This window comes from Brassica napus, chromosome C9 (genome assembly GCF_020379485.1).
Source record: "Brassica napus cultivar Da-Ae chromosome C9, Da-Ae, whole genome shotgun sequence".
NCBI lineage: Eukaryota > Viridiplantae > Streptophyta > Magnoliopsida > Brassicales > Brassicaceae > Brassica > Brassica napus.
Window position 1 is genome coordinate 8,421,952 of NC_063452.1, and position 13,688 is coordinate 8,435,639.

Genomic DNA, 13,688 nt, shown 5'->3' on the forward strand with positions numbered 1-13,688 from the left:
AAAATAAAAAGTTAATCAATTATAATGATTTTATTATTTCGTAAATGTTTGTATCCGTGCATGAGCACGGAAATCACCTAGTTTATGGTAAATCTTATTGAAAACCCTAAAGAATTTTTGACCAAAATAGTCCATAAATAAAAATATGCCAAAGTAAGTTTTATTAAAAAACAAAAGAGTTGTCAAAAAAAAAAAAAAAAAAAAGAAATTAAAGTACCATTAATGATATGCGTCTAATATAAATAAGTATATGACGACAAAAAAAAATATAAATAAGTATATTTTTATTTTTAATATTGTCAGAAGGTTAATTATCAAGTTGTATCCATTAACACAGAAGAAATTGGGCCGCGATTAGGTTAAGCCTCTGAGCCCAAAAGCTAAAAAGGGAAAGAAAAAAACCCGTTCAAATTGAAACCCTCGATTTCGCTTAAGCTTTGTTCCAATTTTTGATTCGGTGGAGGAAGGAGGAGGACGAAAAGAGTGTTTTCCAGCCACTGCGAAAATTCATCAACCTTGTCGTCGTCTCTCTCCCTATCTACTTCCCTTTCTTCCGCGAGGTATGTTCTCGATTTGTATTCCGAATTCCCAATTTTTTAATTATTTGTAATGAATCCGAGATTCGCGAATAGAGGTTTTGTAAAATCGTATTCTTTTGTTAGAAATCTGAAATTGACTGCGTAAATAGACAAATTTTCATTTCAATTTCGTTGTTTGTTAGTATCCCCTCGTCGAAATTTTGAGTCTTTATTGGCATATGTTTACTACTGTTAAACTGAAATTTGAACATTGGTTTCTAATGGGTTGGTTTAGAGATGTGAGAAGTCAAGAAGGCAAAGGTGCAACCTTTTTGCGTTTTCCTGAAACGCCTTCATAAAGGGAAAAATGGGTTCTTGCTTTGTTACTTATGCCTTCACTTGTCTCTTTGCTTTTGAGTTTTCCTCTTTGTTGACGCTTGGACATTGCTATATTTCTTGTTTATATAAAACACTGATGCTGCTGAAACGCTTCTCCATCTCTATTTCAATCTAGAATAGTTATCCAAAACCTAAGTGAGAACCAGACTTTTCCTGTAGATTTGTTGAATTTACCTCCCCTACTAAGGCCAATGATCAATAAACCTTTAAGATGTTTTCCCGGGCTCCCACTTGTTTGTACTTCTCTAGTGTGTACCAGATTTACCTTTTTCTGATTTGGGGGTATATCTAAATTATTAGCTTCAATGCGGCTGTGTTCATTTCTTTTGTTTCTATGCAATTCGTATTTCATTAAATCCTTGTATTCGTGAATTGGTATAGGTATGCTGCTATAATAGAATCGGCATTGGAGAATATAACAGAAATGGAGAGTGAGAGAGTTGAACAGGGCACAGACAAGGAAATTGAGACCGAAGGGCAAACTCAGGATACTGTTGTGGGAACCAATAAGGAAGTTGAGACTAAAGGGCAAACTCAGGATAACGTTGTGGAAATCAATAAGGAAACTGAGACTGAAGAGCAAACTCAGGATAACATTGTGGAAACCATTAAGGGAATGGAGACTGAAGAACAAAGTCAGGTTACTGCTATGGAAACCGAGAATAAGAATCCAGGAGAGACAGTCGGAGAGGAAGATCCAGTAAGCGAACCTAAGGATCCTTCTTCTCCCATGATCATTGAAGAAGGTATTTCTCATGTTTCTATCCTTGAAAAGGAGGACGACGGTGATGATGATGTACCAAAGACTGATGATGAGAAGAATACCCAATTAGAGACTAGCCCGCATCTAAGTCCTCCTTCAGCGGCTATAGATCCTGAAGGAGGGTTAAGCAAGGCTACTGTGGAAGACAATGTTGAACGGAACATTGGGTCCAGCGAAGTAAGTTCGGGTGTCTTGAAAAATGACAAAGATTCTGTCATGGTTGACAAAGATACTCCAGTAGTCCTTGAAGAAACGGCCACAGTACCTTATAGCAAACTCTCGGAGGATAAAGGATCGCCACATCATCATGCTAATACTGTGATGGATCAGGACAAAGCTACAGAAGAGCAGGACATGGCATCCTCAGGAGAGCTGAACGAGATTACGGTCACTCCTGATACCAAACTCTTGGAGGACAAAGGATCACCCCTTCAGCATGCTGATACTGTGATGGAGCAGGACAAACCTGCAGAAGAGCATGACATGGCATCCTCAGGAGACTTTAACGAGATTACGGTCACTCCTGATACCAAACTCTCGGAGGACAATGGATCACCCCTTCATCATGCTACTGTAATGGAGCAGGAGAAACCTGCGGTAGAAGTAGAACATAACATGGCATCCTCAGGAGACCAAAACGAGGTTACAGTCACTCCTGATACAAAAATCTCGGAGGGAAAAGAATCGCCGCATCGTCATGCCAATTCTGTGATGGAGCAGGATAATCCTGCGGAAGAACATAACATGGCATCCTCAGAAGATCACAACGAGGTTACAGTCACTCCTGATACCAAACTCTCGGAGGAAAAAGGATCACCCCTTCATCATGCTGATACTTTAATGGAGCAGGACAAAGCTGCAGAAGAACATGACATGATATCCTCAGGCGATCATAACGAGTCTCCAGTAACTGCTGACACCAAAGATGTTGAGGAGAACAATGAGAGGCTAGACAAGGGCGAGGCTAACAATATGAACTTGGCTGACCATGTAAGTGAGCCAGTGGATCATGATGAAGGAACCACAACGGAGAATGAAAAAGAGTCAGATGTGCCTGTTTCTGAGACCGAGTCAAATCTGGAGAATAAGCCATCCGAGCCTCACATAGAAACCTCAGTAAACGTGGAAAAAGAGCCAGACATGTCTGCCACTGAAAATTTGACAGAAAATGACCAAAACTCTGATGTGTTGGCTGCTGGAGTTTCGGGAGACAGTGACAAAGGGTTATCTCTCTTGCCCGCTACCCAGACTTCACCTAACCATAAAGAAGGAGTTGCTACACTTGAGGCTGAACGTATGGAAGACATGGAAGTCGACGTCCCTGATTCTATTTTGGTTACTGATGCTAGTATTGATCCTCCAAATAACAACGAAGTCAGTGTCGAGGCTCCTACTAATGCTGAAAATAAAGACTATTCTATAGTATTAGTACCCGAGGGGAGTGATGCTGATAATGAGAGTGCGTCAGTGAGACGTGAACCTGGTCCTCCTTATGTTGCATCTTCTGATACGAAGTCTGAAGTGGGGGCAAGTGGGGGTTTGAATAAGGGGGTCCATAAAATAGGTCCGCCACCACCTGGTTTGGATAGGCCCATGAGCCCAAAACGCTCTTTTCTGTTGGATGATACGTCGGAGGGCTATGAATCTGGAACGGAGGAGGATCAAGCTGCTTTTATGAAAGAACTGGGTCACTTCTTTAGAGAGAGAAACATGGACTTCAAACCTCCAAAATTTTATGGAGAGGGACTAAACTGCCTTAAGTAAGCTTGCTCCCCCACCTTATTGTGTTTTAACAATTTCAGTGGAAGCTGATATTCATTCATTTTCCTTGGCGCAAGGTTGTGGAGAGCTGTAATTAGATTGGGGGGTTATGACAAGGTACGCCCCCACTGTCAATGCGCCTGATGAACGATATAGCATCTTCGTTGACGAGAAAATTTGGCCTTTGCATTTCGTTCATGATTAAAATTATACTTTATTTTGAATAGGTTACTGGATGCAAACTATGGCGGCAAGTAGGAGAGTCTTTCAGGCCCCCAAAGTAAGAAGATTTTTGTCTTTCACCATTGGCCTTGTTCTTTTCTTATTAGTTGATTTTGATTTTATCTGCATGTTACCAAGAGTTTGTTCAAATTAGTTGCTCATTTGCTTGTCCAGGACATGTACAACAGTGTCATGGACTTTCCGAGGTTTCTACGAAAAGGTGCGAGATTATATTTCCACCCTCTTTGCTGATCTCCATTCTCTGTTTTTTTTCCCAAATAACGTGGCTTGTGTGTACACTGGCATGGGGCTCTATGCTTCAGCTCCCTCTTTGAGACAATTTAAATGATTGAACAAAGAGCAAGTGTGAATCCTTTGGAGATATATTTCCTTAATATCCATTAACATCTTGTAACCTTATTTATGTTATATCGTTTCTTATTTATTTTTCAGGCTCTTCTTGAATATGAGCGGCATAAAGTTTTCGTGGGTGAAGTACAGATACCCCTTGCTATTGAACCAGAACCAATGAATATTGATAATCAGGTAAGTTTCTTGAACATTATATCATGCGTCTGTAGTTTTTTGTTTGATCTTCTTCTTATGATTAATGTTTTCTGTGTTTATAACTTAAACCTGCGGTCATGCAGGCTTCTGGATCTGGTAGAGCGAGGAGAGACGCTGCAGCACGTGCTATGCAAGGTTGGCATTCACAGCGTCTTAATGGGAACGGTGAAGTTAATGATGACCCTGCATTTAAGGTCCGACAGAATCTTGTATCTTTCAACTCTACACCTTTGTTGTTGTCATCTTCTGAACCGCACGCTATTTTGTAACTGTAGGATAAGAATTTAGTTCTTCATCAAAAGCGCGAGAAACAGATAGGAACACCCCCTGGTATGAGTTCTGTTCGATGAAGAAGTCTTTGTTTCCATTTGTATTATTGAAGCTTTGACTCAGTTTATTACTAACATTCTCACAATGTCATCAGGTTTGCTTAAACGCAAGAGGCTATCGTCTACTGAACATGTTGCAAAACATGCTATTCAAGTGTCTAATCCTATGTATGGTTATTAGTTTTGTACTCTTGAGTTTTCGGGAGGTGATACTTCACATTTGAAATCCTGATTCCGTTTTGTTCTTCTTCTTAGGTTGGATGTGACAGTTGTTGATGTTGGACCACCAGCTGACTGGGTAAAGATTAACGTGCAGAGGACGGTATGCTACTTTCTTGAAAATTTGAGCAAATTAGTTTTATTTATATTATATTAATTAGTATTCTCGTCTAATATTCGCAGCAAGATTGCTTTGAGGTGTATGCATTAGTCCCAGGACTAGTCCGTGAAGAGGTTTAGCTTTCTCACTCACACACTTGGAACAGAATCTGTGTACTTCTCTGTTTTGTTTACGTGTCAACAACTTATCTTGGCAAATAATAACACAGGTCCGAGTCCAATCAGATCCGGCAGGGCGGTTGGTAATAAGTGGCGAACCGGAGAACCCTATGAATCCCTGGGGGGCTACTCCTTTCAAGAAGGTAGTGCTCGTTAGGCAAATTCAACACTTATATATAGATTGTTGAGTTACATTTTTGTCAACTTTCTCTTGAATTGTAGGTCGTGAGTTTACCGACAAGAATTGATCCTCATCATACTTCGGCTGTGGTGACCCTGAACGGCCAGTTGTTCGTCCGTGTGCCACTCGAGCAATCTGATTAGAAACATTTTACAGTTTAACAAAGCCTTGAAGAAGATCCAAGAGAGAAGGGAGAAGAATGTTTAAAAGTAGTTGTGAGGATGTTTTCTGTATATTATCATGATTGAGGCTTGAGAGCATAACACAACCTGAGAACCCACTTTAGGATAACTTTAACTAGGCCATCTAGTTTATCATCTCTACTCTCTTTGATTAAATTCTTAAACTCAGCATTTACATGTACCACAAGTTCTTTAAACATTTCCTATTAAGAAACACAAATCTACAACTTTTTTCAGTATTTGTGTTCTTATTTTCTTTATTGTTTATATACATTTATTCTCACGTCTTTGTGTTTGTCTTCCTTCAAATAAAGAAAAGTAGTATATCATTCTGGCTTGTAAGTATCCCTCCCAATGTTTAATATTCAAAATGATTCTATTCGTGATTGATCAAAAAAAAACAAAAACGATTCCATTCGTGTTACAATGATGTTCCAAATCGTTGCATATGTAACAATAGTTCCCAATATGAAAACTTCAATTTCTTCTTATAGAAACAAATATTTTATTAAAGCATAATTGGTCAAACTGAAAAAGTAAATTCAAATAAAGGTGGTCCAATTATTCAAAAAAAAATTTTTCTGCGGAAGATGTGTTGGATCTCTATGAGCCAATTAAAATTATTATTAAGCAGAGCAGGAGGCTTTCTACTCGTATCTGTTCTCTCCGCGTCTGCCCTAAACGCGCCGTCTCTAGCCTCCTCCGCCTCTTCTTCATCTCCCGCCGCCATGGAAACTCACAAAACCAAGGTCTGCATCGTCGGAAGCGGTCCCGCAGCGCACACGGCAGCGATCTACGCAGCTAGGGCGGAGCTCAAGCCTCTCCTCTTCGAAGGATGGATGGCTAACGACATCGCTCCCGGCGGTCAGTTAACCACAACCACCGACGTCGAGAACTTCCCCGGCTTCCCCGAAGGTATCCTCGGCATCGAGATCGTGGAGAAGTTCCGTAAGCAATCTGAGCGATTCGGCACCAAGATCTTCACCGAGACGGTTAATAAGGTTGATTTCTCCTCGAAGCCGTTTAAGCTGTTCACCGATTCAAGAACCGTCCTCGCCGACGCTGTGATCATCTCCACGGGAGCTGTAGCGAAACGCCTCAGCTTCGCTGGATCTGGTGAAGGCGCCGGTGGTTTCTGGAACCGAGGTATCTCGGCCTGCGCCGTGTGCGACGGAGCTGCTCCGATTTTCAGGAACAAGCCTCTGGTGGTTATCGGCGGCGGAGATTCGGCTATGGAGGAAGCGAATTTTCTGACCAAGTATGGTTCCAAGGTTTACATTATCCACAGGAGAGATACGTTCAGGGCGTCCAAGATTATGCAGCAGAGGGCGTTATCGAACCCTAAGATTGAAGTGATTTGGAACTCTTCGGTGGTTGAGGCGTACGGAGATGAGAACGGGAAAGGCGTTCTTGGGGGTTTGAAGGTGAAGAACGTTGTTACTGGCGATGTGTCTGATTTGAAGGTGTCGGGATTGTTCTTTGCGATTGGGCATGAGCCAGCGACGAAGTTCTTGGATGGGCAGCTTGAGGTTGATGAAGACGGCTATGTGGTGACCAAGCCTGGTACAACTAAGACGAGTGTGGTTGGTGTGTTTGCTGCTGGAGATGTTCAAGATAAGAAGTATAGGCAGGCTATTACAGCTGCAGGAACTGGTTTGTTCTTTGCTTGTCTTTTTATCTTTTCTTTCATGTACAATGAATCACCGTTTTGAAATCATTACTGACATGTATCATAGAAGCAGCATCTGATATGCTGTGTGCGCGCTTGTTATCTACTAGCATAATGTATATGGTAGTTAGGTGTTTGAAAGTCATTAGCTTTTTATGATGGGCCCTTTCGTGTTCTAAAAGTGACTTTTTGTATATCATTGGATTCGCTTAACAAAAAGTAGAGTAGGCATGATTTGTCTTTCGTATAGAGTGGTTCCTTTTTTTTTGGCGTTAGAAGCTTCTCTACTATTCTTATACACTGTATTGATCATTAGTTGATCTAGGTAAGATTTCTTGAGAGACTAAGTTAAAATTAGACTATTTCAAGTATCGATATAAAGATTTTTCATCTTGCCACAAGAAGAACCAGACATATTGAGCTATTTTCACTGCTGATGACCAAGTTGAAATCATATTGTTTAGGGGGGCCTAGGATAATTGTGTTTCCGTCAAACTCAATTTTCGGATACCTTTTTAGACAGTGATTTATCTTTTTAATTTCCACTTTCATATGCAACACTGATCACAACTTACGGATTGGTGTAGGGTGTATGGCGGCCTTGGACGCAGAGCATTACTTACAGGAGATTGGATCTCAGGAGGGTAAAAGTGATTAGAGAGGGTGTAGGTGAAGGACCCATTAATAAGTTGCTCTCTCTTATTTGCAGTGTCATTTGCAGAACTGTCGAGCTTAATGAGGGAGTTTGAGTAGAGTTTTAAGCGTTTGCAGTTGAACTTGATTCTGGAGTTTGTGCCGAGTTGTATCTCTTTAGTGGGTCACAGATTTGAGCAATCTGCTCTTGATTTGTTCCTCATGTGAGGGCATTTTATTTTATTTGATTGTGTAAACCAGTTTGAATTGAACCGATTGGATTTGGAGTCTCTATAGCTCAATAAAACTAAAATGGATTTCTAGATATATTGTTCAATTATTTAGAGAGAAGAATAAAATATATAATAATGTTTGTAATCTACACCACTTAAAATTTAATTATAACATTTAGACATATTTTGCCTTTTTATTGCATTTCAAAATTCATATTTTAAAATACTTAATAATTCTTTCTTATCAAAATTAAAGAAGATTATGAAAACATAGTTAAATAAATGTCGTATATTTTCCATTTTTAATTGATTGAAATATGGTTAGTTGTATAGTTAATAATATTTTTGTTTAGATAATATATAAAATTAAATATTTTTTTAATTTATGTATACAAATCTAAAATGACACTTGAAAGAGAGGAGTGGTTTTTATTAATTCTACCTTTTATCTTTTAGATCAAATTTTTTTCTTTCTTATTTGTCGGATAGAGATATTATTTGATTTTTTCACTTAGTTTTCTTTTGAATTTATCTCGGTCTCTAGTTAATTATATGATTTTTTGTACTATATTTATAAATTCTCTTTGGATTTTATTAACTTGTGGATCGGGTTCGGTTCATTTTTCCGCTTTATAAATAATATCTGGAATTGTTTAAAATTGTTTAAAAACTAAAAATATTTAAATAATTTAATTTAAAGCTTGTTAAACCATCTAAAATAACTAATAATTTTTTTAAAAAAGAAAAACTACCAAATCTTTAAAATATTTAAATTAGTTTAACGTATATAAAAATAAATATATTTAATTAATTTCAGATATTTCAGATTTTACTAGTTCTGTCTAGTTATACCCAAACGCATCTATATTATTAAAATAGGAGTATCCATTAAAAAATACCCCTAAGTTTTCTAACTTATTTACACTTCCATGTCACTGAGAATTAAATTAAACTATTTATTTTAATGCTTGTCTTTTCCAGTTAAATTATTGAGTTTTCTTTAATCAAATTTAAATTTAATGTCATTAAATGAACTTACCTATTTTAATGCTTGTCTTTTCCAGTTAAATTAATGAGTTTTCCTTAATTAAATTTAAACTTAATGTCATTAAATGAACTTAAAAATATATCATATTTAACGTAACTTATTACGGACGAGTACGACCCAATAATGAACTTGAATTTTATTTTTACGAAAACGTGAATCACTTGACTTATGTAATATTTAAAATATATTAACTACAATATAACAAATATAACAAATGCATATAACCTACCTATATTTTAGTTTGAAATGATCATGCTCAAGTTTTATATAGTCAACTTACATCATGCATCGATCGATGTACAATAGTCAAACCACCTATAGTTTTCGTTTTCTTTATAGGATGTATCAACCAACCAATCATCCCACTGATTTTTCTAAGCTTTATAAAAAAACAAATCAATAAATACAAACTCAAAATCCAATATCTTCTATTAATCAAAACAGAATATCTTCAAAGTCGTATCTTTAATGTACCTATCAAATATAAAAACTGTAACCATAATTATACTAGTTATAAGAATAGATTTGATTCCAACCAATTAATCTATTACTTTGGTAATTGATTTGATTGCAGAAGAGGAAACAATAAATTTAAAATTTATAAGAATATAAAGATATAGAGATTCCAACCAATTGCATATATTTGCATATGATTTTCGCATAATAAGCTTCAAATTGAACATTAAAAAAGATAGAGATATATATTTTTAATTTTTTACCGACACAGAACTTAAACAAAATGAAGAATTAAGGGTAATTTTTTTTGTTATACTTCCGGGAAAAAACGGTTACAAGATGGACTTTCATAATATGACATTTTAACATATTAATGTTATGAACATTTAATAATTATCTTGACGAAAAACAAAGATTATAAATAATTTATTATTAACAAAAGTATGAAATTATTTACAATTTGATGACTAATTCATCACCCTTTTTTATAGAGAAAAAGAGAAAAATAGCACTAAATCAAGTTTTTGTTCCCAAACTAGCACTCAAGGTCAAAAGTCACAAAAATAGCACTTAATGTTTTATCAAAAGTCACAAACTTAGGGCTTAGAGTTAAAGGGTGGAGTTTAGAATTTAGGGTTTAGGGTTTAGGGTTTAGGGTTTAGAGTTTAGAGTTTAGAGTTTAGGGTTTAGAGTTTAGGGTTTAGGGTTTAGGGTTTAGGGTTTTGGGTTTTGGGTTTAGGGTTTAGGGTTTAGAGTTTAGGGTTTAGGGTTTAGAGTTGAGAAAATGAGGTTGTGGGGATAAGATTTCAAATTTTTTTAAAAATAAAAAAATTAAAATTTTCAAAGGATAAACTTAGAAATGTGCTATTTTGATCATTTTAGTTTTTGAGTGCTATTTTTGTGATATAAACTTAGAAATGTGCTATTTTGGAGATTTGCCCTTTTTTATATGTCAAATTTTTCATAGAAGTTTAAAAATCATTTTATTTTCTTTAAACTTGTATAACTAATTTATAATCTTTTATGCCATACTAAGTCATGATATAATATTTTTTCATATTTTACATTAATAACCATTGTTTTTATATATCGTCTACAATTCTCTAGTTACGTCTATTTGTTCAATTTTGTATATGACATCGAATATTCATCATAAATAGATGGTTTAAGATGCTAAAAAAATTATTTATTTGGTGAATATAATATATCAAATATTACAAATACATTATTTAATTAAATAAATAACCAAAATTCATATCCGCTCGATCAGGTTCCAGTAGTTCTTAATACCCGTTCCAATATTTTTTTTAATAACGATTCCCATCACATTTCAGGGTTCGGGTTAAGGTTCGGCTTTCTACTCGGATCTGCTCTCTCCACGCCGTCATGGAAACTCACAAAACCAAGGTCTGCATCGTCGGAAGCGGTCCCGCAGCCCACACAGCAGCGATCTACGCAGCTAGAGCGGAGCTCACGCCTCTCCTCTTCGAAGGCTGGATGGCTAACGACATCGCCCCCGGCGGTCAATTAACCACCACCACCGACGTCGAGAACTTCCCCGGCTTCCCCGACGGTATCCTCGGCGTCGATCTCGTCGCGAAGTTCCGTAAGCAATCGGAGCGATTCGGCACCAAGATCTTCACGGAGACTGTCAACAAAGTCGATTTCTCCTCGAAGCCGTTTAAGCTGTTCACCAATACGAGAACCGTCCTCGCCGACTCCGTGATCGTCTCCACGGGAGCCGTGGCGAAGCGCCTCAGCTTCCCTGGATCTGGTGAAGGCGCCGGTGGTTTCTGGAACCGAGGTATCTCGGCGTGCGCTGTGTGCGACGGAGCTGCTCCGATTTTCAGGGACAAGCCTCTGGTGGTTATCGGCGGCGGCGATTCGGCTATGGAGGAGGCGAATTTTCTGACTAAGTATGGATCTAAGGTTTATATAATCCACAGGAGAGATACGTTCAGAGCGTCTAAGATCATGCAGAAGAGAGCGTTGTCAAACCCTAAGATTGAAGTGATTTTGAACGGTTCGGTGGTTGAGGCGTACGGAGATGAGAACGGGAAAGGCGTTCTTGGGGGTTTGAAGGTGAAGAATGTTGTTACTGGTGATGTGTCTGATTTGAAGGCTTCTGGATTGTTCTTTGCGATAGGGCATGAGCCAGCGACGAAGTTCTTGGATGGGCAGCTTGAGCTTGATGAAGACGGTTACGTTGTGACTAAGCCTGGTACTACGAAGACGAGCGTGGCTGGTGTGTTCGCTGCGGGAGATGTGCAAGATAAGAAGTACAGGCAGGCCATCACAGCTGCAGGAACTGGTATGAGTTAGAGTTTTGAAATCAAGAATCATAGAAGCAACATCTAATATGCTATGTGCTTGTTATATCCTAACATAATGCTCTAAGTAGTATTTGGTACTTAGGTGTTTGAATGTCATTAGCTTTTTCTCTGATGGGGATGTCATGTTCTCAAACTGACTTGTTTTTTTTGTATCATTTCACTTAACAAAATGGTTTTGTGTTTGCTGAAGAGTGGTCCTTTGTTGTGCCTTTTTGGCGGTACAAGCCTCTTTACTTTCATTCTAATACTCTGTTAGAAGAAACCGTAATGGTCATTGATTATTCTAGGTGGGATGTCTTGAAAGCCTGCAAGTTAAATTAGACTGTTTCAAGTATCGGTTTTATGTTCTCTTTCTAGAAAAAAGAAGCAGACATATTTAGCAATTTTCACTGCTGATAACTAAGTTATGTTGAAATCAGATTGTTCTCGGTGGTCTAAGATGATTGTGTGTCTCCGTCAAAACCCAGTTTGCATACCTTTCTAGACAGTGATTACCTTCAAGTGTAATGTTTTTCATTTCACCTTTCACAAGAAACTCTGATCACAACTTATGGATGGTGCAGGGTGCATGGCCGCCTTGGATGCAGAGCATTACTTACAGGAGATTGGATCTCAAAAAGGTAAGAGTGATTAGAGATTGGATGCTGTGTCATTTGCAGAACCGTCAAACAGATGATATTGATGAGGGAGTTTTTTTATGTGCGTTTGCAGTTGAACTTGGTCAAGTTGTAAGAGCAACTCCACTCACGGTATATAATGGAGCATCTACGAGTACTCCATTCACGGTATATAATGGAGCATCTAGGAGTACTCCATTCACGGTATATAATGGAGTATCTACGAGTACTCCATTCACGGTAGATAATGGAGAAACTACGGGTAGAAGGTAACAAAATAAATGAAAAACTTGAGAACCTTTTTTTGGTCGAAAATACAATACCCAATATGATAATATGGGTGGAGAAGACAATGATCCGAACAAAACTAAGAGCACAACAATGATTGTAGGGAAACAAGATGCAAGTGGAGCCCAGCTGAAGATGTTGTTCTTATTAATGCGTGGTTAAATACAGACAAATATATAATTGTGGCTACTGATCAAAGAGCTTCTTCTTTTTGGAAAAGAATTGCTGCATATTATTCATCAAGTCCTGCAGCTGCAAGTCTACCAAAGCGAGAAAGCAGTCACTGTAAGCAAAGGTGGCAGAAAATAAATGATAGTGTTTGCAAGTTTGTTGAATGCTATGATCATGCTTTGAGACAAAGAACTAGTGGCCAGTCTGAAGATGATGTTGTCCAAGTTTCATACCAATTCTACTTCGACGATTGCAAAAAGAGATTCACGCTTGAACATGCATGGAGGAAGCTCCGTCATAGTCAAAAATGGTATAGTTACATCTCTAAATGTTCCAAGAGTAGTGGAAGTTCAAAACGAGCAAAATTGGATGAAGGGGGCACATTTTCTTCAAGCTCTAATACAAAAAGTAACGTAGATGAACACGCTATGGCTCGTCCTATTGGTGTGAAGTCATCAAAGGGCGAAGGGGAGATTGTTGTTACTAAAACAACAAATGAAGAGAATGTTGTTACTACTAAAACAACAAATGAAGAAAGGGAGTCCAACTCTCGATCAAGGCTAGAGAACTTGTGGGCTCTAAATGAGAAAGATATAGCTGAGAGAAATAAACTATCAAGGATAGAGCTGCTTAGAAGCCTTCTGGGAAAAACAGAAAAACTTTCAGAAAAAGAAGAAACTTTGAAGAACAAACTCATCGATGAAATGTTGTAATGTTAAGCTTAAGCTTGTATTGTTTATCGCGCAACTTATATTATATTTTTGTAATATATGCTGTAGGTAAGGTGTTATATTCGCGTGCAAAGACTTTCTCTTGATCA

At 37.8% G+C, this 13,688-nt stretch overlaps 3 protein-coding genes across 4 annotated transcripts; all 3 read left to right on the top strand.

The window, feature by feature from the left end:
• Window positions 1-392: 392 nt before the first annotated feature.
• On the top strand, window positions 393-5,659 carry LOC106400922 (AT-rich interactive domain-containing protein 3). Its single transcript, XM_013841326.3, has 13 exons — window positions 393-560; window positions 1,299-3,440; window positions 3,519-3,558; window positions 3,669-3,721; window positions 3,838-3,883; window positions 4,117-4,209; window positions 4,314-4,424; window positions 4,506-4,560; window positions 4,655-4,727; window positions 4,815-4,881; window positions 4,962-5,012; window positions 5,108-5,200; window positions 5,280-5,659. The coding sequence occupies exons 2-13, from the start codon at window positions 1,342-1,344 to the stop codon at window positions 5,379-5,381; spliced, it is 2,883 nt and encodes a 960-aa protein (XP_013696780.1). The 5' UTR covers window positions 393-560; window positions 1,299-1,341; the 3' UTR covers window positions 5,382-5,659.
• A 229-nt stretch (window positions 5,660-5,888) lies between these two features.
• On the top strand, window positions 5,889-8,047 carry LOC111197766 (thioredoxin reductase 2). Its single transcript, XM_013841283.2, has 2 exons — window positions 5,889-7,073; window positions 7,677-8,047. The coding sequence occupies exons 1-2, from the start codon at window positions 6,011-6,013 to the stop codon at window positions 7,745-7,747; spliced, it is 1,134 nt and encodes a 377-aa protein (XP_013696737.1). The 5' UTR covers window positions 5,889-6,010; the 3' UTR covers window positions 7,748-8,047.
• A 2,683-nt stretch (window positions 8,048-10,730) lies between these two features.
• Window positions 10,731-13,688, top strand: LOC106400883 (thioredoxin reductase 2). 2 transcript variants are annotated; one of them, XM_013841282.3, is made up of 4 exons: window positions 10,733-11,770; window positions 12,356-12,412; window positions 12,504-12,678; window positions 12,801-13,688. In XM_013841282.3, the coding sequence occupies exons 1-4, from the start codon at window positions 10,846-10,848 to the stop codon at window positions 13,579-13,581; spliced, it is 1,938 nt and encodes a 645-aa protein (XP_013696736.1). In that variant the 5' UTR covers window positions 10,733-10,845; the 3' UTR covers window positions 13,582-13,688. The 2 variants fall into 2 exon arrangements, with proteins under 2 accessions (XP_013696738.1, XP_013696736.1); XM_013841284.3 differs by lacking the exons at window positions 12,504-12,678; window positions 12,801-13,688 and having other exon boundaries at window positions 10,731-11,770; window positions 12,356-12,426.

What these genes read in the sequence shown, in the direction of transcription:
- LOC106400883 (XM_013841282.3), top strand. Translation starts at nt 10,846, where the DNA reads ATGGAAACTCACAAAACCAAGGTCTGCATCGTCGGAAGCGGTCCCGCA. An exon ending in GGAGATTGGATCTCAAAAAG is followed by an intron (nt 12,413 to 12,503) that starts GTAAGAGTGATT and finishes GTGCGTTTGCAG; the next exon opens with TTGAACTTGGTCAAGTTGTA. An exon ending in GGAGAAACTACGGGTAGAAG is followed by an intron (nt 12,679 to 12,800) that starts GTAACAAAATAA and finishes CAATGATTGTAG; the next exon opens with GGAAACAAGATGCAAGTGGA.
- LOC111197766 (XM_013841283.2), top strand. Translation starts at nt 6,011, where the DNA reads ATGTGTTGGATCTCTATGAGCCAATTAAAATTATTATTAAGCAGAGCA. An exon ending in TATTACAGCTGCAGGAACTG is followed by an intron (nt 7,074 to 7,676) that starts GTTTGTTCTTTG and finishes GGATTGGTGTAG; the next exon opens with GGTGTATGGCGGCCTTGGAC.
- LOC106400922 (XM_013841326.3), top strand. Translation starts at nt 1,342, where the DNA reads ATGGAGAGTGAGAGAGTTGAACAGGGCACAGACAAGGAAATTGAGACC. An exon ending in CAATGAATATTGATAATCAG is followed by an intron (nt 4,210 to 4,313) that starts GTAAGTTTCTTG and finishes GCGGTCATGCAG; the next exon opens with GCTTCTGGATCTGGTAGAGC. An exon ending in ATTCAAGTGTCTAATCCTAT is followed by an intron (nt 4,728 to 4,814) that starts GTATGGTTATTA and finishes TCTTCTTCTTAG; the next exon opens with GTTGGATGTGACAGTTGTTG.